This window comes from Protopterus annectens, chromosome 8.part0 (genome assembly GCF_019279795.1).
Source record: "Protopterus annectens isolate FY-2018-M chromosome 8.part0, PAN1.0, whole genome shotgun sequence".
Taxonomy (NCBI): Eukaryota; Metazoa; Chordata; order Ceratodontiformes; family Protopteridae; genus Protopterus; species Protopterus annectens.
The window spans coordinates 353,023,603-353,051,297 of NC_056741.1; the positions used below are offsets into that span (position 1 = coordinate 353,023,603).

Sequence of the window (27,695 nt, forward strand, 5' to 3'; positions counted from 1 at the left end):
TGTTCCGCAAATGGGGACAACCTTGTTGCAATATTTTTGCCACCCCCTTCAACAGCAAATGCAGCAACTACTTCTCCCTTCTTCCGCTTCCACGTCACATACCCAGAGATGCTCTAGTCCACGATTGGCCTCAGGGACTTCTTTATGCTTTTACTCTATTTCCCCTAATACCGAAACTCATACAGAAAGCAAAATCGTTGGGTTGTAAAATGATCCTCATTGCCCCCTACTGGCCTCGACAGATATGGTTCCCGTTCCTGCACCATTACCTTCTCGATAAGCCCTGGACTCTGAACCCAGTTCCAGATCTCCTGATTCATCAGTCAGGCGGGTTGCATCAATCCCTCCAAACTCTCTAGTTCACAGCTTGGTTGCTCCACTTCCAACCTTAACCCGGCTTCCCAGCATTTCCCCAGCAGTCCGTGAGATTATTGTCTCCTCTCAAGTCTACAATGAGAAAAACTTATGCTAGCAAATGGAAACATTTTTCTTGTTGGGCAGAGTCTAGGAATATGGATCCCTTATCAGCCCCATTCCACAAAATTCTGGAATTCCTAGCACAACTGTTTCACTCAGGGGCCGCTTCCGCTACGATTAGGGTACATTTAGCGGCCATTTCAAATTTTCATATTGGTTTGTCAAATTCTAACATTATGTCTCATAAGCTCTGTAAGGCTTTTTTGAGAGGAACATCTCTTCTTAGACCTCCAGTGAGAGATCCCCCTCCTCCTTGGGACCTTAATTTAGTCCTAACTTCCTTAATTCTGGCTCCTTTCGAACCAGCAGCATCCTGCTCCATCAAGTTTCTATCTTGGAAGACACTCTTTTTGGTAGCTATCACTTCAGCTAGGCATGTCTCAGAACTTCAAGCACTATGTGTTCGTCCTCCCTACCTGGTGTTTCACAAGGACAGAGTTGCTCTGAGGACTAATCCTTCGTTTCTTCCTAAAGTCTGCTCAGAAAATAATTTAAATCAATCTATAGATCTCCCTGTGCTTCCCAAATCATAGCAACAAGGAAGAGTACAAGCTTCACCAATTGGACATTCATAGACAATTGCGTTTTTACCTACATAGAACTAAAGAAATAAGAAAGTCAGACCAATTATTCCTTTCTTATGCCTTAAACAAGCAATGTCTCCCAGTTTCCAAGGTGACTTTGTCCATATGGTTGTCCCACACTATTAGTTTTATTTACCAGTTAAGGAACAAAGAGTTACCAATTAAACCGAAATGTCATTCTACTAGGGCTTTAGCCATTTCCGTAGCTTTTCAGTCTAGGTTGCCCATGGATTCCATCTGTGCAGCTGCCACGTTGGCAAACCCTCATGCCTTTATTTCTCATTACAAGGTGGATATGGTCTCCCGGAGCAGAGCTGACTTTGGTTCCACTGTTCTGAAGAGTCTGTTCCACTGAGCCACCCAGGGTGTTAGGTGCTAGGGACGCTGTCCCAAACAGCAAGAATGAAGGCGAGATAGACAACTTAACATTAAGAAGTTATGTACCTACCATAACGTTCCATGTTAGTTGTCTTCATCTTGCCTTCTTTTTTGTGTCCCTCCCTCCGTCCCCTGTCCTAGTGGATCGAGAGAAGTCCCTTTTTTTTCACTGGCTGAGTATTCTTTTATTGTTATTCTTCTGGCTGGATCTTCCTAACCTGTTCTAGATATTAGAATGCATGGAACAACCAGTTTTTTGATAACTGGTTTCTCTCTTATTATGTTTGGATTAGCTATTTCAAATGAGATCTGGTAGCTGTCGCTAGGCATCATGGGATAAGGAGTAGCCTCGAGCCAGTAAACAGCCCTCGAGCTATTGAAGATGGCCGAGTCCTTGGCTCCGATCCCAAACAGCAAGAAAGAAGGCGAGATGAAGACAACTAACATGGAAGGTTATGGTAGGTACATAACTTCTTATTCAAGGCATTTGTTCTTCACAAGAGGCCAGTTTACACATCAACGTCCTAGAATTGAGGGCAGTGCTTTTAGCGCTGCAAGCTTTCCAGTCTGTTCTTCATTCAGGGACAATTGCAATCCAGTCAGACAACATGTCTGTAGTCTGGTATATCAGCAAACAGAGAGGAACCAGATCCTGCCCTCTATGTCGGGAAGCCCTAAGAATTTGTAAATGGGCTATTCCTTCCAACCACTTTCTGATAGCAATGCATATCCTGGGGAACTCCAATTTGATTGTGGACAAACTGAGCAAAAGTATCCTCCTGCCTCACGAGTGATCTCTCAGTCTGAATGTAGCGACGAAGATCTTTCATTAATGGAGTCAGCCATGCTGTGACTTGTTTGCCTCTCCCATAAGCAACAAATGCAACAGATACTTTGCCCTAATTCCCCCTCACAGGGAGTCCCCCAGAGACACACTTCTCCTCGATTGGCCCCCGGGACTTTTAAATGCTTTTCCACCTATTCCACTGATCCCACAGTTTCTGAGGAAAGCCCAAAGGTTGAGAAGCAAAGTGATACTCATTGCATCTTATTGGCCCCGCCAAGTCTGGTTCCCTGCCCTTGGATTCTGAACCCAGCTTCAGACCTGCTGCCTCATCCTCGGGGTTTGGTGCATCCCAGTATTTAAAATCTCAAGCTGATGGCTTGGTTTCACCAATTCCAGTAATTGCCAGACATAATAACTTGTCCTCTTCAGTAGAAAGGATCCCTCTGGCTTCCCATAAACCATCCACCAGGAAACTTTATCTAAGCAAATGGAAAAGATTTTCAATTTGGGCCTCTACAAACTACATAGACCCCTTCTCAGTGTCTGTTAACAGGGTTTTTTCCTTTTCCTTATCTTCCAGACAACAGTTCTGTTGTGGGTGCAGTAAAAGGCTGTGCCTCCACACCACCCATTTAAAAAAAGAAACTCCATATTATCAACCTTATTTGAAATGGGGGCCTCTACATCCACAACTAAGGTCCATTTGGCTGCTATTTCCAATTTTCATAATGGATTTGATGATCCTTCCTTGATGTCTCATCATTTATGCAACATTTTTCTCAAAGGCGCTCTGCATTTGAAACCCGCTTTCAAAGACCCTGGAGTGCCATGGGATTTGACCTTAGTCTTGCAATACCTAGTTCAACAGCCCTTTGAGCCAGCAGCTACTTGTGACTTCAAGTTTTTATCTTGGAAGACCCTCTTATTAGTAGCTATCATGTCTGCTAGGAGAATTTCTGAGTTACAAGCTTTATGTGTAAACACCCCTACATCATTTTTCATAAAGAAAGAGTATCACTAAGAACCAACCCCACCTTCCTTCCCAAAGTGGTATCAGAATCTAGTATTAACCAGTCCATAGACCTGCCAGTCTTCTTCCCAAATTTTCCAAACTTTACACTTGTTGGATTCTACAGACAATTACGTTTTTACTTGGACAGTAGGTCATTTTCTAGAAAATCAGGCCAATTATCTTTTTCCTTTTCAGAACCCAGATTGGGCAAACCTGTATCAAAGGTCCCCTTGTCAAAATGGCTTAGAGACTGTGTTACCTTTATCCACAATCAAAATAAACTCAAACTGCCTACTACAGTTACGGTGCATTCTACCAAATCTGTTTCCTCTTCAGCCGCCTTTCACTCCAAGGTTTCTATGGAAGAGATATGTGCAGCTGTAACTTGGGCAACTCCACATACCTTTATTACTCATTACAAATTAGACAGGGTCTCCAGGGGAAGAGCATCCTTTGGCTCTATGGTGCTCATGAACATCCTTCCTTATGGCCGCCTATGATCTAAAGTAGCTGGGGACTCTGCCTCATCAGTCAAGAATGAATGAAGATTGACAACATCAGATTAAGAAGTTATGCCCTTATGATAATATTCCATCTGTGTTGTCGATCTTCTTTCATTCTTGACATCCCACCCTCCTACTCCCTCCAAGAGACTCCTGGAGGTTCGGACCTAATCCTGAGACATTATAGGGATATAGCTTAGACAGGGCTTCTGTATTTTCTTTACTGCACTCCAAACTCGATCTGAGGTAATGGAAAGAGAGGTGCTGTGAGAAGAGCCTTAGCTCGAGAGATTTTTGGATAGCGCGAGCTATGTATAACAGCCGAGTCAGTTCCAAGAGGTTGGAACCGAACCCAGCAGTCAAAAATGAATGAAGATCGACATCACAGATGGAACGTTATGATAAGGAAATAACTTCTTATTAGTCTTATGACCCTTTGAAGGGAAAACTCCTTTAATTAGTTAATCTTTAGTTTGATTAACTTTTGTGCCATCGGTGCTTAGGATACAGTGCAGTGTTTTATGTGATATGCATTATTGTCTTAAGAAACCAAAGACTGAATTGTTGATGTTTGCAGCCATCAATTCCCAGATAGTGGAGATGACTTTTTTGAGGGTAAGTGCTTGAAGAGTCTGTTCTATTCTGTACTTATTGTGAAAATACTGGCAGGTTACAGGGTAGTGCTGGCAGTTGTGGCTGCTTTTTATGACTCCATGGCTAAAAATGGCAAAAACTTTATTTTCCTTGATTTGAGCAGTTAAGTGAAGGATGTCATCGTAGGAGACTGATTATCCTTTGGAAATGTGTGAGTAGAGTATATTAAAAAATAGCAAATAGGTGGTGGGGACTGGGTTACTAAAATCCAGAAGAGTGTAATGCATGATCTTTTTTCTTTTGGAACCTGCCCTTGATGGTGATGTGGTAGAAAGGGAATGATTGTATATGCAGATGTGACTGTGATTCATTGGTCCAATTTAGAAAGGTATGCAAACTGGGAAAATATTTAGGACTACGAGGTTACCTGGAAAGCAGATGTAAGTAAAATTAAGGACTGTCATTAGTACCTAAAGATTTTGGTAAGTGATGCCAGTACTGTTTCAGCTTAAACTTGGTGGGCTTGACACAGTGGTTAAGGTCTTCACCTTATAAACACAAGGTAGAGGGTTTGATTCTGACCTTGGATTGTTGACTAGGCTAGGCCCTTTAGGGTAGTTAGCCTAGTATTTACCTATGAAATTATTAATTCTGATGTGCAGAAACTACAACGTGAACTCACAGATGTTAGTAGCCCATACCCTGGAAATGGGTTAAAACTGAATGCTAAAAAATACAATATTCTTGCATTTGGTAAACAAGCCTTCCACCAAGCTTATAGTATAAAAAACACTGCACTCCAAAAGGATGTGAGAGACCTTGGAATATGTGTAGATACCTCCCTCTCCTTTGATCATAATGTTGCAACAATCATCAGGAAATCCTTCTTTGTGGCACAAATGATTGCAAAGGGTATTTACTCTTCATCAAAAGAAGTCATTACCCCACTGTATCTTGTACTGCTCAGATCTATCATCAAATACAGTGCCCCTTTTAGGATGTATCTTACCAAACATATCAATCAGTTGGAGAATCCCCAAAAGTTACTGACAAAAAAGTTCATGGGCCTAACGGACCTGAGCTACCAAGATAGGTGGCTGGAGGCCTTATCCCTGTACTCAGTGTCCTATAGATTCCTTAGGGGTGATCTGTGTTATGCCTTCCAGGCCATTAGGGATCCTGTAGTCCAAGACCTCTTATTTTTCCACAAATCAAACAGCCCAGCAAACACTAAAATCAGTGATCTTAACCTGCTTCAGCAAATAACACAAATCATGGTGGAGAAACAGGGCCCTTCTCTGGAAAAAAAACTTCCTCTCTAGATCAAATAATGTAATCCAATGTCTTTCTTTAAGAAGGTATTACATTCATCAATTCATTCCCCACTATGATTGTCCTATCACTCTTTGAAAAAAGGAGGCAGAAATATGCAGTTATTTAGGCAGATGGAGTTAGGCAGTGAGGCAGACAGTGTATTAGACTAGTCTGAGACGTATGCAAGAGGATACAGTTTCCTGATTTATACAAACTAAGTGGAAAAAGATATTGTCCAAGGTGTGCTGTTAGATTATAATAAGAATATTATGCTTAATGTTTAACATTATGAAAAATTATGGAGGATATAAAGTGTGTTTTATGTTTGTATAATATGTTGTTTAGATGGATTTGGTTGTGTATGTTAATGTGATGGAAGATTGCAATATTTGAGATTTGAAATGGAATACATGTAAATACAGAGCAGTAGGTATTGATTAGTGTAAGTATGAGGAAATAAGTATAGCTGAAAGGAAACCTAACATTTTATCATGTCTGAATTGACTGTGAACATAGCTCATTGAGGCAGTGAGTATTTACAAACAGTTTCTCTGCTTTTCCCCTAGGCTGCTTGACATGGAGTTTCTTTCTTTGAAATGGGTGGTGTGGAGGCACAGCCTTTTACTGCACCCACAACAGAACTGTTGTCTAGAAGATAAAAAAAAATCTAGAACTCCTCATTTTGATGAGTTGTGATCCAATGCCTCTGTGTGAGAGAATGAAAATGAAAGGAAAAGAAAGAGAGCAGAAGGTGCAGAACACCAAGTGTTAACAAAACATGCCATGGCAACTTGCATTGTTCCTTGATATTGTATTTCTTCTAAGAATATATAGTATGAGGTGTTTACATGTTTTATAGCTCTGACCCTTACTTCTGATATACCACCTTTACTCCCGCTTTTTTGAATTGGTATTTGTATTTTAATATTCCAAAAGTTCCTTGCTACCCTTTTTCCATCAATACCCTCCCATGTTTAAACGTGTTAAGCAAATATGTGTTTTTTCTGTTTCTGGGATTTTCTACAAATCATTTATCCATACTCACAGATCATCTTTTATCTTTACTTAAAAAATAAGTATTGTAGTGATTCAATATATTCATTAAGTGGGTAGTACTGTGGTTAAGTGGTTATAGATTCTGCTTCACTTTTTCAGAATCTGAGGATTAGTCCTGATTTTTTATTTAGAGTCTGTATAGTTTAGATGTTGAGTTTGTATTTGTGAATTTTTCCAGCTTGTTTCTTTTCTCCTTCTTTCTCTAAACATGCTGTTTTATATGATGTAAACTGTCTACATACGTTAAAATGATCCTTGCTCTTTTGGCCAGGACTATGACTAAAACTTGTCTGGAATGGATAAATTCACTTTCATAGTTAAACACCTAATTATGTATCTCAATATTATATTATAGTCATGTGTGTATATAATTTATTTATTTATCAAAATATGTGTATAGATTTCGTCATTTATTTATCAATCAGGTAGGTGGGCTTGTCACCTGGACATTTTTTCAGCCACAATTAATACATGAAGATTTTTTTCACAAGGATAATCCTCATATTAAAATGTAGCTCAGCATAAAATTGTGATAAAACAGAAAGAAAAAAAACAAAAGTAATTTCAGTAACATTATTTCAATATTTTTGTACACTATATAGTAAAATATCTGAACTTTTGCAGAAGATTAAAAAAAAACAAACATACGTACATACATACATACATACAAATGTTTCAAGCATGGGCATTAATGCCCTTCTAGCTTGCCAATATACCAAAACACTTGTTCCCATAATAAATGTCCAGGCTGTTTATAAAAATATCTAAACTGGTACTTGCGTTAATGTAATTTGGTAGTCTGTTCCAAGCATCAGCTACTCTGTCAGAGAACCAATTAGTACAGTTCTCATTCCTATAGAATCTTCTACATAGGTTATCTGATGATTCTCTAGTACTGTTTGATAACCCCAAACATTCCCAGAGGTAGTTGTCCCTAAATGCCCTATATACCTGAATAGGATTTCCTCTTAAATATCTGTAAGAGATACTGTACAAGTTCAGATATTTTAGTCTTTTATAATACCTTAGATTTTCACATCCATGGATGCCCTTGGTATATTTCCACTGTATTCTTTCCAGTTTATCCTTGCTTATTTTCCTAGAGTGTTTCCTTATTGTTATTCCATACTCAAGTTTGGGTCTAATGTAGCTAACAAACAATGACTTCATTATGTTTGATTTCCTAGACTTTATAAATGTTTTTATACAACCTATAGTTCTAACTACCTATATTAAGCTGATGCTGTTTAACTATAGCAATCACACCTTCCATGTGTGAACTCCACTTTTACTAATCTTCAACCACCTCTCTAAGAATACTCCAGAAACTATAATCTATGCTCTACTAACAGTGTCCTTCCCACCTATATCTCTTCTATTTCTATTAAACTTCAACATACTACAACATTCAAATGTTTAACCTTCAACTAATAAATGTTTTCCCTATAATTGTGAACTCTTATTAACTTAGTAAACACTATTGTCTTGCCTCTATCAACTTAATTATTGTACAAATAGTTCTCTAATCAACTTTGTAAATATGTTTAAGAATTGTCTTGCCAGTATGCATTTGTACTTTTTCACATTACTTTGTATAATTTCATTTTTGTTTACCTGTATGTAATATGGAGCTTTTCTCCCCAGGCCTCTACTGAAAACAGGCCCTTTGAGCCCAGTGGACCTCCCCGATAATCACACTGGAAATAAATAAATAAATAACTAATTGGTTGATATGATTAGAAAAACTCATACCTGAATCTACCCATATACTCAGGCAATAGGCAGTACATTAACTATATGACAGTTCAGTAAGAGACATACAAGTATTTATATAATCTGCTTAGCAGTTGTAATGACAGACATGAGGTGATAATTTAATGCAGTCCATAGGAAGAAGGGAGATTTCTAATTTCCAGGCAGACAAAGAATCTCATACAGCTGGTGGTGTTTAGAAAAATAATATCCAATTAGTGGCCAGGAGATATCTTGCCTTTTGCTACTGTGATCCCCCATGCAATTCATAGTGGATGAAGAAAGTTTGCTAGCCAAGAGTAGACAAGAAGTCCATATCCAGTACCTTATAAATCAAAGTAAAGAAAAATGGCAGTTAGTAATGAATGGCCAACATGTTTGAGTGGAAGCCAAGTGTCAAAGGAAAAACTTCAAAGACCAATACACGTAAGGTTCAGGTTAAGGCACTTTAATTCTTGCGGCAAGGAGACAAAAACATGCAAATACAGAGTTTGTCTGATTAGTTACAGAAGTGAAACCATTCTTATACTGTTTTACAAAGCATTGCCTTCTAAAGCTGACGTAATCAAATACAAGCCTACAATATTGTTTTTCACAGCAGATGTTGTTCATAATTTTCTGCTGATATGACATTATATTTCTAGATTTATGAGAATTTTTTTGAAAAATAAAATGGCCTTGGAGACCAATAGCTAGTTGCAATTATTTCTACAGTGCTGTGTTACATTTCAATGTACTCTGCTCATTCAAGCACAAAGCAAACACAGATTATAGTTCATATTCTTCAAGCAGTCTTTGTTCTACTTATCTATCCTTCCTGCAGCTGTGTATGTTCTCATAGCACAGACAGGGATAATTGCCTAAGTTTAATAACATTATAGAAAGCAGTATTGTTCTATTCATTATTTTCCTAACCCAAAAGAAAATCATCTGCTTCTCAGTAAATTTCCTAAGACATAAACAAGATTGTAGCTCTGCTGACAAAATACAAGGTCAGAAAGCATTCACAGTTTATATGGATTTATGCAGCATGAAATAGAATAAATGTGTTAACCCTTTTGGGCTTTTAAAAAGCACTAATACACACATTAATACATATTTTTTTAACATTTCCCCCTATTAATAATTTTATTCTACTTTCAAAAGCATAAACAGTTTATTTCTTATCCTAACCTCTTCCATTCAGGATTCGCAGTTAAGAAAGTCATTCAGTTTAACTCATGAAAGCATTTCAGTCTTTAACAGTTCTTCAAACTCAGTACCTTCATATAAGGTTTCAGAAACCGACAGGTCTATAAAAGCATATACTCCCAACAGGAGCATACCTAAACAAATGGCAATCAAGATGTTCATTAGGATGGTACCCCACCCCCCAATCCATTTCTGGAAAAAGTCCGTCAGTGGGTTTGGGCCTGGTTTGGTAATGGCCGACACTTGCTGAATCACCTCAAGATGGTTGTCTATCTCGTGCTGGTTGTCAGGAATGTACGAACAGCACTCTTCTTGAATTAAAGCGCATGTACCACCTCTCGCCGCTAGGGTAAAGTCAAGAGCCATGCGGTTTTGAAGCACCACAGTTCTTATGGCATTCAGTTCATCAGTTACTAATTCGAGAGCAGAAAAAGTTGCATTGCTCATTACTTTGAGGCGTTTAGACAGTTTTCTCAGCTTCCAAATCGATTTCACTGCTCCATATGCTGGTAATATGCCTGCCACAATATAACAGCATCACTCAAGTCCATATGTGTCAGTTTATCGCCCATGGAATGATGGTTTCTCCATTCCGCCTCGATTTGTCCCACTGGATTCTCAGGTTTCTTGACAGGTTTCTTAGTGACTTCTCGTGCATTTCGAATTTTACCTCGTGGCAAAACTGCAGTGTGTTGTATGGCTGGAACCAGGTAACCCAAAAAACAACTGCTGGACCAATTCTCAGGTAACCATTTGTATGCCTTTTTGCCACACACAAAATAACAATCCTCTACCTTAGTAGTAACTTTGCTATTAACATATACCTAGCCTGCATGAAACATTTTCCTATCAATTATAGACAGTTGTTTAAAAAGAACATCATTATGTTGTACTTCATTAATTGTTTTATGCATCAATTCAAGAAATGAATCATAGTCTGTATTACAATAAGAACCTGCATTATTTGCTTTAGTGTAACATTTGTAAGGAACTGTCACATTGCAATTGCTCCAACCCACCTGGACAGTATCATTTTTGTAAAAACACACATTTCCCTTTTGTGGAACAGACAAGTGCAATGCTATTTTATTTTGTGATTTAACAGTTGTGGTGTCATAAATTAAGTTTTCCCAGGTCTCATTGACCCCTAGGGGAACTGCAGTCATTAATATTCCCCCGTATGCTGTTGGTAAAGCTGTACAGATCCAGTAATTCGAAACATTAAAAGTCTCAGCATACACATATTTAATTGCTTGGTAAGTGTTAAAGTTCGGGTGCCAGTCTATGAGTAACACATCACGTTTATTCAGTTCAGCTTGTGTGGCTGGAAAAATGAAAGGCCACAACAAAAAGATTAATGTCACCATTATAATTAACAAGATGATCATGCAATACATCTCGGGTTGTTCTGCATTCCTGTTTGCTCTGGATTTTGTCATTTTTATTCTTGTTGTGTAACAGTAACAAGATTTTTGTCCAGTTCAAAGTTTTTGACCAGTTTACAGTGTGTCAGGTGAATCCAAGACGCACGCTCTGCGATCTTGACTGCAGTGGGTGTTGACAGTAGCACTTGGAATGGCCCTTCCCACTTTGGTGACGTCCAGTTCTTCTTCTTGTTGACTTTCACCCAGACCCACATGCCTGGGACTACTGCTGCTTCCGATGGTCTGGTTTGTTCTTTATCTGAAACAGAATTTAACTGCAACAGATGTTTAGAATTCAACAACCGCCTCATATACTCAGCAAGTGTACAGTCGGCTTCCTGGTCTGTGGGCATGAGAGGTTTCCACTGAGGTATATAATACGCTCGTCCAAATAACTTCTCAAAAGGAGTCAATCCCTTTCCATTTGGAACAGTTCTCATGCTCAACAGTGCCAGGGGCAGACAGTACACCCAATTTCTCTGTGTCTCTTCTATAAGCTTCCTTAATTTATTTTTCAATGTCCCATTATGCCTCTCTACCAATCCTGCAGATTGAGGGTGATATGCACAATGATTTTTTAAAGAAATTCCAAAATACTTGCTCAACTGTTGTATGGTTTGGTTTACAAAATGTGTGCCATTGTCACTGTAGAGCCTTTCCAGTATGCCAAATCTAGGAATGATCTATTTAACAAGGGATGTTAAGTTGTCAATCTCGCCTTCATTCTTGCTGGATGGGTTCGGAGCCGATCCTTGGCTCCGACTCGGCACTTGCTAAGCTCGAGAGTCACTTTTACCAGCTCAAGGCAGCCCCATATCCCATGATGCAAGGCGGTAATTACCCAGATCTTGTTTGCCACTTCGCTGATGAGGTCAGTCTTTTTTACCAGCTCCTGGTAAGTGATATTTTTCTTGCTATTTGTCAGGTTTTAGGTGTCTCAAACCCTATTTTATAGTCTTATACCCTTCAGTGTACTTTATTCACTTAGCTCCATACCCATTTCCACTTAGTTCACTTAGTTTTAGCGTATTCGGGCCTTAGGCCTTTCCCACCCTCTCAGTTCCTGTCAGGATTTCCCTCAGGTGTGTGTGTGTTGTGTCACTCTTATAGTAATAACTAATTATTATTATTAGTTATTTATAATTTTTATTTGTTAGTGTCTTGTTTGGACTGATTGCTGTGTGTGAGTGTTTTAGGACTGAGATATGTCCAAATATACTAGGGTCTCAGGTTTCAAGAAGTGTGACTCGTGCTGTCAGAAGATGTCTCTGACAGACGGTCACACTTCTTGTATTTATTGCCTGGGACCCCTACACCTGCAGGACTCCTGTGCTATATGTCATTCTTTCAGCCAGAGAGTCCTGCAGGAACGTAGAAATAAGTTGATCCTCAGGGGTCTTCTTAAACCAGAGAGCTCCCCGGCTAAGGTCGGCTCCGGGAAGCCCTCCATACCTTCCAAGACCCAGGCTTCGGTGTCCAAGTCTGTGGTCTTGGTTTCGACTCTGCCGGAGTCGACATCGGCTCCGTCCGGAGCCGATCCTTCCTTCTTGGAAGTTTCTGTACCGGCGCCGGTTGGCTCCGATACCCTGGCTTCGACACCCTTGCGTCGAAGCATGTCTCGGCTCCGGCTGGAGCCGAGATATCTTTGTCTCCTCTCGGAGCCGACAAGATGTCGGCTCCGCCTGGAGCCGAACGTTCTTCGGCTCCGATGGCTCCATCCAAGAAGAGGTCTAGATCTCCTTCTTTGGAGTCTATACACTCAGCTCCAGCCTCTCACTTGCTTTCGGAGCGGAGCCATCGGAGCCGATCATCGAGGTCGTCCAGGCTTTCAGACCACGACTTAGAGAGAGTGGTGAGTAGGCTATTAAAATCACAGGCACTAGCCCAGATGCTCCATAGCCCGTCTCATGAGACGTCAGCTATTCTACACCCCCCTGAGATTCCTCCTTCGACTCTCTTACAGAGTTCGGAGCCGGAGATTATTGGTACCGTGACTGTTGCTGCTTCGGAGCCGATACCACACCTTTCGTCTCCGTCGTCTTCAACTCCTATCTCCTCCTTGAGACCTTCCTTGGAGGGATCCGGGTGTCGGGCTTCCCTGGTCGGCTCCGAGGGGGCGAGTGGCATCTGACCCTTGTCCGACCCCGTTCTCCCTCTCGGAGCTTCGGCCTTAGTGAGCTCAGCCCCGACATCTGCTTCGGAGTCATCCCTTTCGGTGGGACCAGGGATCCCTGTTTCTTCGGAGCGGGATTTCTTGGCCCTCCCTGGAAGAGGAGCCTTTGAGGTGATGAGGAGTGTGCTAGCCCCAGAGCTTAGCCAGCAGTCGGTTCCTTTAGCTCCTCCCTCTATGGTGCCTGTAGATGCCTCTTCCCGCTCTCTTGCTCCCGGACCCAGAGATCCATCGCCCCAGGTTTCCCCATTGGGAAGGACTTCCTCTTCCGAGGTTTCTCCTGATCCTTCAGGTGAACCCCCACGTAAGAGGACCTGCAAGAGGAAGCATTTAGACTCCCCTGAGTCTACAACATCAGATACCGATTTAGATGAGTCGGAGGGGTCCCCAAGATCTCCCTCTGAGGATATCTCCTTTTCAGACATCCTTGAACTCCTGAAACAGAGGGGGAACTGGCCCTCCATTAATCCCTCCGAGGATGAATCGGTATACCTGTAGGCTTTTGGATCTCAACCCTCCACCTCCTGGGTGTCTCCGCCTTTCGACCCCCTTATGGAAGTCATAGCTCGAAAGGCGTGGGCATCTCCTGATTCGGTGGAACCAGTCCCCAGGAGACCTTCAAAGTTTATCACGGCCCCCGCTGAAAAGCAGTTTCTTGCTAAGGGTGTCCCGGTTCATGCCATGGTGGTGGCGGCCGCCACCAAGAAGGAACTTGCAGATCCTTCCGTGCCAGTCCATCCTCCTAACAAGGAGTCTAGGACCATGGACAGGTATGGCAAGCGGATGTTCTCTTCAGCGACCTTTGCTATGCGTTCGCTGAATTATTTGTGTCACTTCACCAGACCTCAGAGAGACATCCACAAAGAGCTAGGTGAAGTAGTACAGGATCCGTCAGCAGCAGGGGCTCAAGAAAAGATCGCCTCTCAGCTGGGAATCCTAAATTCCATAACAAACTCCTCCATGCGGCTCGTTTCTTATGCAGCCGATGGGGCGAGTAGAGCTGCAGGCACAGTAGTGGCCCTTAGACGTCAGTCCTGGATGCGGCTCTGTAATTTTGCAGACCCCTTTAAGGCATCCTTCACAAACTCTCCCTTTGATGGGACAACGTTGTTTGGCCCTCAGGTGAAGGACACTTTAACCAGGTGCGAGCAGGACGGCAAGACTCTTTCTGCCGTAGGAGTCTGTTTCTCCACTCCTTCTAGGCCTTACCGCAAAGGTCAGAAGGGAGGGAAAATGTGGTTCCGGAAATCACAAGGAGTCACGCCTGATGCACGTGGTCAGTTTACCCCCAGAGGCAGAGGGGGTAATAATAACAGACGCCGCCCTAGGGGCAGAGGGGGTCCGCAGAACCAGGGCTCCAGAGAGCCTCTCTCTGACAAGCCCTTCCAGCATCCCTGAGGTGTTGCCCGACTGGCCACCCTTGGAGGCAGTCGGGGGAAGATTGTCGCTGTACCCAGAAGCCTGGCTTTCCCTCTCTCAAGACAAATGGGTACAGTCGATCATATCCGAGGGTTACAAGATTCCTTTCAAGGAAAGCCCTTTCCCTCAAAGATGTTCCCTTCCAGACGTACCACCCGGTCTCAGGGAAATTGCAAAATTAGAGGTGTCAAAGCTTCTAAAGAAAAGGGCCATCCAGCCAGTACCAAAAGATCATTTAGAGTCCGGAATCTACTCAAGGTTCTTTTTGGTCCCCAAAAAGACGGGAGACTGGAGACCAGTTTTAGACCTCAGCAGGCTCAACAAGTCTGTCAAAAAGACAAGATTTCGGATGGTCACACTTCAATCGATTTTGCCCTTTTTGGGCAAAGACAACTGGATGTGCTCCATAGACCTTCAGGATGCGTACTATCATATAAAGATTCACAGACGCTCCAGAAGTTTTCTCCGCTTTCGGCTGGGGACCAGTCATTTTCAGTTCAGAGCCCTGCCCTTTGGCCTCACTACAGCCCCCAGAGTGTTCACCAAATGCATGGCAGTGGTCACGGCTCACCTGAGACGTCAAGGATTCCAGGTGTTTCCATATCTCGATGACTGGCTCCTCTCAGCCACCACCAGGCATCAACTTCTCCAAGCCAGAGATTACACTCTACGTCTCTGCGGTCACTTAGGAATTTCAGTCAACTTCGAAAAGTCTTCCTTGTCGCCCTGCCAATCTATTACCTTTATAGCTGCAAATCTAGACACTACTCGGATGTCAGCAAACCTAACAAGTCAGAGAATCCTAGATATCCAAAACCACGTTCGGATCATCCTATCCAGCAAAAGAGCACAAGCCAGGTTGGTCCTGAAAGTGTTGGGCCTCATGGCAGCTGCCATAACACTTCTTCCTCTGGTCCGCTTTTACATGCGTCTCCTACAATGGATGTTGTTCACCCAATGGTCCTTCCAGCAGCTTCCCATGCGTCACAAGATTCTGGTGACACAAACCTGCAAGAACCAACTATCCTGGTGGATTTCCTCTCCTCTAGTTCATCAGGGCAGACCATTTGTTCCCCCGGCCCCGGTAGCCACGGTCACTCGGGATGCCTCCCTGATCGGGTGGGGGGGGGCATTATCAGGGCAGGATGGTTCATGGCACGTGGCAACCGTTCGAATACCACCTGCACATAAATGTCCTAGAGATGAGAGCAGTGCTTTTAACGTTGCAAGCCCTCAACGACTTTCTCCCTTTAGGGACTATTGCAGTTCACACGGACAACATGTCCGTCGTGTGGTACATCAACAAGCAGGGCGGAACCAAGTCCTATCCCTTGTGTCGAGAAGCTCTCAGACTTTGGCAATGGGCGATTTCCTCTCATCGGTTTCTGGTAGCAACGCATATCCCCGGGAAAACCAACATAATAGCGGACAGATTGAGCAGAGCTATTCTCATCCCTCATGAGTGGTCTCTCAAGCAATCCATTGTGGAGGAGATTTTTCAGAAGTGGGGCCGCCCATGCTGCGATCTTTTTGCAGGATGGTTCATGGCACGTGGCAACCGTTTGAATACCACCTGCACATAAATGTCCTAGAGATGAGAGCAGTGCTTTTAACGTTGCAAGCCCTCAACGACTTTCTCCCTTTAGGGACTATTGCAGTTCATACGGACAACATGTCCGTCGTGTGGTACATCAACAAGCAGGGCGGAACCAAGTCCTATCCCTTGTGTCGAGAAGCTCTCAGACTTTGGCAATGGGGGATTTCCTCTCATCGGTTTCTGGTAGCAACGCATATCCCCGGGAAAACCAACATAATAGCGGACAGATTGAGCAGAGCTATTCTCATCCCTCATGAGTGGTCTCTCAAGCAATCCATTGTGGAGGAGATTTTTCAGAAGTGGGGCCGCCCATGCTGCGATCTTTTTGCTACACCCCAAAACAGCAAATGCCCAGACTTCTCTCTCTTCCCACTTCCGGGCCATCCCCCCAGAGACGCTCTTACCCAGGATTGGCCCCGGGGACTTCTTTATGCCTTTCCTCCCTTTCCTTTGATACCACAAGTACTCCAGAAAGCTACCGTCTTGAGAGCCAAAATGATTCTCATTGCCCCTTACTGGCCTCGACAAATTTGGTTCTCGTTCCTTCATCACCATCTTTTGGTGCAGCCTTGGCATCTGGACCCAGTTCCAGATCTTCTGACCCACCAGTCGGGTCAACTGCACCGGTCCATTCCTTCCCTCAACCTCACAGCTTGGTTGCTCCACTTCCTTCCTTAGCCAGGCTTCCTATGATCTCTAACCCCATTAGAGATATCATAGTAGCTTCTCTTAAGTCCTCTACTAGGAGGATTTATTCTAGCAAGTGGAAACGCTTCTCTTTTTGGGCAAAATCTAAAAACATAGACCCCTTTACTGCCCCTATTCAGTCGGTCTTGGATTTCCTTGTGGAAATTTTTCACTCAGGTTCTTCGTCTTCCACAGTCAAAGTTCAGTTGGCTGCAATCTCGAACTTCCATGTCGGCTTTGCAGACCACAACATTATGTCCCACAAACTTTGTAAAGCCTTTCTCAAAGGAGTGTTCCTTCTTAAACCCCCTGTTAGAGATCCTCCACCACAGTGGGACTTAAATTTAGTGCCGACATCCTTGATACTTCCCCCTTTCGAACCGGCTGCTTCATGTTCATTAAAGTTTCTTTCTTGGAAGACACTTTTTCTAGTCGCTATTACCTCGGCTAGAAGAGTGTCTGAACTTCATGCCCTCTGTGTTCGTCCTCCTTATTTGGTCTTCCACAAAGAAAGAGTATCCTTGAGAACCAACCCATCCTTTTTGCCCAAGATTGCTTCTAAGACAAATTTAAACCAATCCATTGATCTCCCTGTATTTTTTCCAAATTATTCTAACAGGGCGGAACAAAAATTGCATTACCTAGATGTTCATCGCCAACTTAGATATTACTTGGACAGAACAAAGCAATTTAGGAAGTCCGATCAGCTCTTCCTGTCTTATGCTGAAAATAGAAAAGGTCTCCCTGTTTCTAAAGTGACCTTATCTAGATGGCTATCTTCCACCATTTCTGACATTTATCAGCTTAGGGGCAAACAGCTGAACTCAAAACCTAAAGCTCATTCCACAAGAGGTCTAGCCACTTCTACAGCCTTTCAGGCTAGACTACCCTTAGATACTATTTGTGCAGCAGCCACTTGGGCCACTCCTCATACTTTCGTTTCTCATTACAAATTGGATTTGGCCTCCAGGGACAGGGCAAGCTTTGGTTCCACTGTTCTCAAGAGTCTGTTCCATTGAGCCACCCAGGATAGAGGTGCTAGGGACGCGGTCCCATCCAGCAAGAATGAAGGCGAGACTGACAACTTAACATTTAGAAGTTATGTACCTACCATAACGTTTCATATTAGTTGTCTTCTCTCGCCTTCTTTCTTGCGTCCCTCCCTCCTGTCCCCCTAACCTGGACAGACCTTGATCTCCCCTTTTCTTTGGAAGATTCTTCTTCCTTGGACACCAGATAGTTCTTGTCCTTGATTACCTGGTTTCCATTATAGCCTTTTTAGGTTAGTGTTTCTCTTTCCTTAGTGGAAAGTTTTTATAGGAAGTTTTTCCTCTAGATACCAAACGAGATCTGGGTAATTACCGCCTTGCATCATGGGATATGGGGCTGCCTCGAGCTAGTAAAAGTGACTCTCGAGCTTAGCAAGTGCCGAGTCGGAGCCGAGGATTGGCTCCAAACCCATCCAGCAAGAAAGAAGGCGAGAGAAGACAACTAACATGGAACGTTATGGTAGGTACATAACTTCTAATTTTCACAACAGTAGCTGCGTCTGGATGTTTGGTCGGAAATGCTTCCACCCATTTGGAAAACATATCTACAATGACAAGACAATACTTCTTATTTTTGTATTTGTTCAGTTCTATGAAATCCATACAGATAGTATGTAACGGATACGGTGGTGTAGGGAAACTCCCTTGCTTGGGCTTTAACGCCTCTTGTGCATGGTGTTTATTACAAACGTGACATGACAAACAAAAATTTTTAGTGTAGTTTATGAATCCATATGTTGTGAACACTCGGTTCACTAACTGTACCATCCCCCCTGTTGAGATATGACATTGTCCATAGCTCAACAAAGCTGCATATCTAAACAAGTTAGATGGCAATATCGGTTTTCCCTGTTTGGAGATGTACAGCCCTTTCTCGAGAATTGCTCCTTGTTTTATCCATCTTTGTTTCTCAACTTGTGTAGTAAGTGTCTGCATTGTTTTTAACATTTCTAAGTCTAAAATCTCAGAAGGTTGTAATTCCTCATTCAAAAGAAATACTTCTGAAGCTGCCTGCTTTGCAGCTGTATCAGCTCTTGCATTACCTTTTGAAATTCTGTCCTGTTGCTTGGTATGAGCTATGCATTTGCAAATAGCTACTTTCTGAGGTAACTGAATAGATTGTAAAAGATCTAAAATGAATTGCGCATGATTGATTGGTTTGCCAGTAGATGTTATCATTCCTCGATTTTTCCACTGTTGCACAAAAACATGTACAGTAGAAAAAGCATACTGGTTATCAGTAAAAATGTTCACACATTTACCCTTTGCCAAGGTACATGCCCGTGTCAAGGCAATCAGTTCTGCTGCTTGTGCAGATAAATTGTGTGGTAAAGATTTTGATTCTATAATCTCAGTATCAGAAACTACTGCATATCCTACTAGGTTCTGTCCTGTGGGACCCCTTTTGCATGAGCCGTCCACGTAGTATGTCACCTCGGCATCGTCCAAGGGAACATCCGTAAGATCTTTTCTAGGCAGTGTCTTTTGCTCAATCTCCTGCAGGCAGCTGTGCGGTGTGCCATCTGCAGGAGTTGGGAGCAAGGTAGAAGGATTCAAAGTTGTGCATCATTCAATTGTCATATGAGGTTGGCTCAACAATATAGTCATACAGGAAAGATGCCTAGCAGGAGAAAGATATGCTACTTTTTCTTGCAGTAAAATAATCGCGACTGCATGAGGCACTCTCAATGTGAGAGGGTGGAACAACACTACTGAGGCCAAAGCCTGCACTGCCATTGCAGCTGCGACTACTGCTTGTACACAGTGGGGCAAAGACCGTGCCACTGGGTCCAGTTGTGATGAATAGTAAGCAATGGGGTGTTGCTTGTCCCCATGCTGTTGTGTTAGCACTGATGTCATATAACCTTGTTTACAATCTACAGTTTGGAAAAAACGTTTATGATAGTTTGGTAATCCTAAAACTAATGAGGATGCTATTAATTGTTTCAATTTGCAGAAAGCAGATTCTGCTTCTGGTGTCCATTGTAATAAGTCTTGTGCTGCCATTGGCTTCTTGTATATCAAGTTAGTCAGAGGTGCGGATTCCAAGGCATAGTTTGGAATCCAGCTCCGACAAAAATTGGTCGTACCCAGGAAGGACATAATTTCCTTCCTGGTAGTAGGTTTTGGTGCTTGTAAAATTGCTATTTTTCTGTCCTCATCTAATGGTTTGCCCTCTTTGGATATTACATATCCTAGGTATTTAACTTGCTTTCTCCAAAGCTGCAATTTGTTTTTATTTACTTTATGTCCCTGAGTGGCTAAAAATTGTAATAACGCTACGATATCTTCTTTGCAAACTTGCTGGGTGGGGGCTGCCAGCAGGATGCCATCAACATAAAGTAAAATCTGACTGCCTCTCAGTGGGGTAAATCCCGCCAAGTTGCTTGCCATCTCTTGTGAGAATATTGTTGGACTTTCACAATATCCCTGTGGTAGTCACGTGTATGTATACCTTTTCCCATGAAATGTGAATGCAAACCAATGTTGGCTGTCAGGGTGTATCAGTATCGAAAAGAACACATTGCTAATATCTACCACAGAAAAATATTTCTGTTGAGGTTTCAAATCATTCAACAGGGTGTGTGGATCTGGCACCGTAGGTGCCCTTGGTATTACTGCATCATTTACAGCTTGTAAATCTTGGACCATACACCATTCTCCATTTGCTTTCCTAACAGGAAATAAGGGTGTGTACATGGTGAATCAGGAGATTCTACCAGTACTCCTTCCTTAAGTAGAGCTGCTATAATAGGTTTGATTCCTACCTCTGCATCTTTTCTCAAGGGATACTGTCTCTTTTGTGGTCTAAATGCTGACTTTGGCGTGATAGTAACTGGTCCTGCTGTACGAATAAGTCCTACATCTGATTTGCCTGTTGACCAGAGAGTTTCTGGTATGCTTTGTAAGGCATCTTCTTCCTCTTTTAATAAGAGTGCTAATCAGCTGTCCTCGCTAGACTGCAAGTGTACAGCTGGGTGTGTCCGTGTTATGCAATTTAACTTTTGCTTTTGTACTCCCTGTTCTGACAGTTCTAACTCTGTATGTTTTTCCCATCTCATGACTTTTTCTCCTAAGTCTGCCCATTTTATATTTTTGTCCTTAGTTAAGCTTACATGCGGTAATCGATTAGATTTATAAAGTGCAAAGAACTCCTGGGGTAACAAACAGCTAACTACACTGTTTCCTTCCATATCCCAGTACAGATTACATAATACTAATCTGTTTGCACAGTTTCTAAACAGAGTACAGTGCAACAAATGTTGTTTATCAGAGTCAAGGGAGGGGAACTTGCTGATGGCTATGTTCATCAGCTCTTCGGTTACTGCCCCTGGACCAGTCGTAACCAAGTCCTGGCTGTACCAATAAAATGTTTCATCCTCCGATCGCACTGCAAAAGTATCAATTTGTCGCTGTGCTTCGATACCCTACATAGTTGGAACTACTGCTATTCCAAATAGCTGCATAAGGTCTCTGCCCAAGAGGTTTACTGGGCATTTTGCAGAAACAACAATTTTGCTCTTCTGGGTTAATCCTGAAACAGGATCAGTTATTACGATGTTATGGGAGAGGGGCTCCCGATACAGCTGTCCATCAGCTGCTTTCACTAATATGTAATCAGGTGACTCTGAGTTCTCTGGCAGTTTGGAGGGATGTATCAGGGTCCATGAGGCCCCTGAGTCACACAAAAATGTGACTTCCCTCCCTTCTACCAGGAGTGTAACTTCTGGTTTCGTGTCTGCTAAATAGAGCTCCAAGCTCAATAAAGCTAAATCTAAAATTTCATTTTCTTCACTATCCGTGACTTCCTGCACTTCCTCAGTTTCTTCTGTCACATCCTTTACTCCCTTTATCACATTTGCATTTGTCGTTTCTTGGCTATTTTTTTCTAGTGACTCTTGGCTATCATATAGTCAGTCCTCACCTTCCTTATCTTCCGTGGTTGCCTTCTTGTTTTTCTTGCAATCCCTTGCCAAGTGTCCCTTTTTACCGCATTTAAAGCACTCCCCCCTTTTCTTTCACCCTTCAAAGTCCTCTGATCGTTGATCAGATTGTTTGTTTCCCTGGGTATTTTTCTTGCCCTTTTTCCCAGACTGTACTACATAAATTTCTGCTCCATCTTCTACAGAAAATACTCTGGCTTTCTTTTTCTTTTTGCTATTAAAATGCCTCTCGGCATGTCTAGCATATTCAAGTAGTGACTGTAGTCTACTTGTACGATGATCTACCATGTGCTTTGTGATAAATCTGCTTATGGGTGCAATACTGCCTTTTAAAAATGCATTCTTTAACTGATGCTCATATGGGGAATCATGTGTTTGATCTTCAGGAACCTGCATTCCACAATGATTATTAAAGCACTCTAATAATCTAGCATAATATCTGTCAACAGTTTCACCTTCTTGTTGGATGCATTGATTAATGCAAGACCAGTCTGGCCTATGCTTCCATTGCTCAACGATTCGGTCTGTAAGACCTTTCACTCTGTTGTCTAGTTCTGCGCTGCTATGTGGGAGGGGTTTGTGTTCAGCGTCACGGGGATTCCAGTTGCCACTGATCATGTGACAATCTGGTCCCACGATTTGTCTGACTACTTTTTCTACTTCTTCTCCATTTAAGTTATAACTTAACCTCATGCCTTGTAAGTCTTCTAAGAATTTTCTAAAATTAACTTTTGGATGGGGAATTCCCTCAGTGGTTTTCCGGATATCTTCCGGTGTCCACGGTCTGTACACTAGGAGAGTTGGGTCCTGTCCTTCTTGTCCTGCCTGAGGATTAGGTACTTCTATGAGTGGGCATATCTCTTCTTCACTCATAGACCGCAAATTTCTATTTATTTGATACAACTCAATATCCCCTCTTGAGTTTCGTGTTCGAGACCTGGTCTTGCAGGATCTCTGACAAACGGTTTTGCTTTTGCAGGAATAGCTGGATATCGTGGGGGTGGACCAGCTTGTCCACTCACTTCATATTCTGGTAAGGGAAGCAGAGGGGGCGGAGGGGCCGATGCTATTACTAAGTTATTATCCTCTTTATCTAAAAACATTGCTTTTGAATTATTACTCTTTTGTTCCCTACGGTTTGCTTCCTCAATCCACCTGTGTGCCTGAGGAATCCCTAACTGACGTTGCTTTTTTACCCGACCTCTGGAATCAGTTTTAAGCTGTTTGACAAGTTTAACAAGCAAGGATTTTTCTAATTTACCATCAAATTCATACTTATTAACCCATTTTGAGTAGTATTTAACATTATCGGCATGCTGTGATTGCATAAATTTCGCATCTTCGGTTAACGGCGGAGTTTGGGACCTTTTTGTGCACTTATTTCCCATTTTGTTCTAACCTTTAAAATGTTACGTAACCCTTCTTATCTTTTATGTGGTACCACGGGATTTTTTATAGTCTCTCCAGAATGACTGCCTACCTATTCTGTTTCCCTGATCTATGACAAGACAGCAATCGTTTTGTCCCTGACCTGTATAAAACAAATATTCTGACAAAACAATGCTAATCAAGTCCCTGATCTAAAACAGAAAAAAGGTAAATCTCACCTTACCTGAGCCTTCATGATTGATCACCTGGTTCAAGGTAAACCCGTCCTACAGTCACAGATCAGAAAGTGGCTGGCCTCTTTTGTATGACAATTCAGTCGGAGGTCTTTTCAGATAAGAAGAACCGATGTGGTTTCTTCTCCGTATGGTTTCAAGCCACCTGGCCTGTCTGATCCTAGGCGAAGTGAAGGTTTCCGGTCCAAAGGACCAATCTGTTAAAGGAAAAACTTCAAAGACCAATACACGTAAGGTTCAGGTTAAGGCACTTTAATTCTTGCGGCAAGGAGACAAAAACATGCAAATACAGAGTTTGTCTGATTAGTTACAAAAAGTAAAACCATTCATATACTGTTTTACAAAGCATTGCCATCTAAAGCTGACATAATCAAATACAAGCCTACAATATTGTTTTTCACAGCAGATGTTGTTCATGATTTTCTGCTGATATGACATTATATTTCTAGATTTATGAGAAACTTTTTTTAAAATAACATGGCCTTGGAGACCAATAGCTAGTTGCAATTATTTCTACAGTGCTGTGTTACATTTCAAGGTACTCTGCTCATTCAAGCACAAAGCAAACACAGATTATAGTTCATATTCTTCAATCAGTCTTTGTTCTACTTATCTATCCTTCCTGCAGCTATGTATGTTCTCATAGCACAGACCGGGCTAATTGCCTAAGTTTAATAACATTATAGAAAGCAGTATTGTTATATTCATTATTTTCCTAACCCAGCAGAAATTCATCTGCTTCTCAGTAAATTTCCTAAGACATAAACAAGATTTTAGCTGTGCTGACAAAATACAAGGTCAGATAGCATTTGCAGTTTATATGGATTTATGCAGCATGAAATAGAATAAATGTGTTAACCCTTTTGGGATTTTCAAAAGCACTAATACACACATTAATACATATTTTAATAACACCAAGGGTGGTGTTTAGCAACTGTGAGGTCAGTGAACTTCCAGTCTTATTTAAGATCAGCCTGAAAACTTTTATATTCTTTTGAGAACTCTATAGTGTGATTAGGAGGAAGGTGTACTCAATATTTCATTATCAGCACTCCCTTAATTATAGCATGGTAGGTGCAGTTAATAACTTCATAATATTTTTAGGGATATTTTCAGCTGGGATAGGACTTTATTAACTGTGATATCAAGGTAGGTGGTTTCTTTCTGCTTCACATAGCTTATAACAGCTGTGAATGTGTTTTTATTTTGCTATTCTGTGAAACTCCTGCCATACCAGTTGGTTAACAACTGAAGAGTTTTCTCACAAATTCAGTACATCTTTGTGAGAGCAACAATGTGCTTTTCTTCTCTTCTCTGTTTACCAATGAAACTGAAACATATGAAAGGGCAGATGGCTCAACTGATTCTGTATATTTAGGGGCAACTGAACATGTTGTTTTGGAATGTGATTTTGTAGATGGTACTGATTGACAGTCATGTTAATCATATTCTCCACTGTACTGTACATACAAATCTGCTTTAATGGAAATAGTAAACATTATAGCATATGTCAAAGTCTGTTAATAGTGGTAACATTGGTTGTATGATCTAGTAAGATCCAACTGTGCAATTATTGTTATTGTTACTGTGTTTGGTCATTAATAACCATTTTTGTGTATTTTTTCTAGCCCTTCACAGGATGCATACGGGTTCAGGTGCCTAGGCAGCGAGACATTTCCCTGTGATACATTTTGGCTGGGGACACATGGCTGAAGTGACATTCAGCTGCAGAGAAGTATGGCTGTTTGAAAATTCCCTGTGGGCAAAGAGAAGAATGTGTTGTCATACCTATAACTTCAATAACCAAATTCACAGGGGGAAAACAAACAGCCATATTTCTCTGCAGCTGAATGTCACTTCCGCCATGTGTCCCCAGCCAAAATGTATCGCAGGGAAATGTCTCGCTGCCTAGGCGCCTGAACCCGATGCATACATACCTATAGGCAATTTGTGATATACAATGTTTTTGCTGGAATGTCTATAGAACTCTACACCTAATAAATTATTTACTGCTCTTTTTTTAAGGAGCTGCTCCAGATGGAGCAGTAATGAAAGACATGGTGAGTAGTGCTCCACCCCATAATGAAGAGAAGGCTCGTGAATATTTTCCTGAAACATTGTTGTGGGATGTAATTAGTGTTAGGTAAGTACTTTTTCAGTAGAAAATTAGCTTTTTTGTTCTCAGTAATTGTTCTTTTATTTTTTGTCAGACTGCATTGCAGATATATATATGGTCAGGTGGAATTGCACCCATGGTTCGATCCTCGGCTGGGGTGCCTTCTGTGTGGGGTCTGCATGTCCTCCCTGTGGTTGCGTGGTTTCCTCTGTGTGCTCCGGTTTCCTCCCACATCCCAAAGACATGCTGTAGGTGGATTGGACACTGTAAATTGGCCCTAGGTGTGAGTGTGTGTGTGTGTGTGTGTGTGTGTGTGTGTGTGTGTGTGTGTGTGTGTGTGTGTGTGTGTGTGTGTGTGTGTGTGTGTGTGTGTGTGTGTGTGTGTGTGTGTGTGTGTGTGTGTGCCTTCTGTGGAAGGTTGGGCGCTGGGCTGGCAACTCAACACTGTAAAATTCCACTGCTAATCATGAGCGGACAGGTGATCTGCCGTGGCGACCCCTAACCGGGAAAAGCCGAAAGAAGAAGAAGAAGAAGAAGTTGATCCACCAGTAATTCTGAATTAACGAAGTACCATTTACGTATGGATTTTGAAGATAAAGAAGGAGATGAGGTTTTCATGTAGGGCGTATGTCTAGATATAGCTTTGCAAATGTAATAGGCAGAGGCATAGCTACTTCAGCTGTCACCCTATACCAGTCCCATGAAGTAGCACCCCGGCACCTTAACTCTTTAAGTGAAGAGCAAAAAAAAAGGACTTATGAAAAACAGCAGGAATCCAATTGACTTCCTGCAATATACATAGATAGATCCACACATACCCCTCCCTTCAAAGGAAGGACAAAATAAAAAGTCATCCAACAGGTACCTGGGGCTCCTGAAATGTAGGAGTCAATCAGGTCCTGTTTCTACACCAGGCCCTCGACCCTCTTTCCTCATATTATAGTAAGTAAGCAAGCAAGTAAGTAAATAAATAAGTAAATCATAAAAAAAAGAAAATAATCATTTTTTTTTTACTTTAACAAACTGCTTTCCACAAATGTAGCAGTTTTTTGCTGCAGTTTATACCCCATACATAACACTACAGCTCTCAGGTTTCACCTAGCAAAAACAAATTTTTTATACTTTGAAAGTATAGCAAACTGATTGCTACAAATGTAGCGAACAGTTGCTATGGTTTAGACCACAAGGAGTGCTGTAGTGCTATGGTTTTACCTCAGATGTAATACTGCCTTTTAAAAGCCATTATGTGTTAGAGATTGGAATCAGCTGATCGTGACTTCAACACTTCGCGCCCAGAGCAGTTGCCCCCCCCTTTGCCCTGCCCTAGCTATACTACTGGCATTATTAAATGTCAATATGCAGGAAGGTCAACACCTATTACATCTGCATGTAGACAGCACAGTTACTTGATAATAAAACTGCTGAATCAAAATCAACTGGAAAAGGAAACAAATAGATGTTCATCATTAGATCACAGTTACAGTAGCTTAAAGCTATGTCTGACATATTGTTCCAGTGACTGGTCATTCGGCCAGTAACAAAAACATTTGGGCATGCATCTTCCATTTGCAACATATGTCTGAGACAGCATGAGGGCATGCTGCTATAAAAGTGGAAGTACATGTGCCAAAATTTAGAACTTTCTTGCCATTGTAGATTTCAGTCAGACTTTGTCCTCTTTGTGTCTTCAGTGTTTCGGTGGTCAGCTTGTTTGAACTTTTGGGCAGATAAGTACCCTCATGGGACTTTCCTTCCTTTTTTGTGCAAAGTTTGGGAAATATATTTCTTATGTCTAGGAGAAAAGGGAAATGTCTGTGTGGAAGACATACGTTATAAAGATTTCACATAGCCTTTTTATTTGGTTTAAGGGAGGCACACAATATCTACTCCTGTCAGATTTGCTTGTCCTTTAATGCCAAAACTATTAGAAGTCAGCTTAACAGCCTTAGTATTTTTCTTGACAACTCATGCCTAAAGGCCCTCACACATATATTTATGTATTCTGGCTTGACTACCCCA

At 41.9% G+C, this 27,695-nt stretch overlaps 1 protein-coding gene across 4 annotated transcripts in view; it reads left to right on the forward strand.

Moving 5' to 3' along the window:
• The window catches only part of LOC122808806 (alpha-2-macroglobulin-like), a 2,637,399-nt gene that overhangs the window by 1,560,549 nt on the left and 1,049,155 nt on the right, over positions 1-27,695 (forward strand). For all 4 annotated transcript variants that reach the window (XM_044079865.1, XM_044079862.1, XM_044079863.1 and 1 more), the window contains exon 18: positions 25,586-25,703. In XM_044079865.1, coding sequence (XP_043935800.1) covers positions 25,586-25,703 — 118 coding nt within the window. The remainder of the gene's footprint in view (positions 1-25,585; positions 25,704-27,695) is intronic.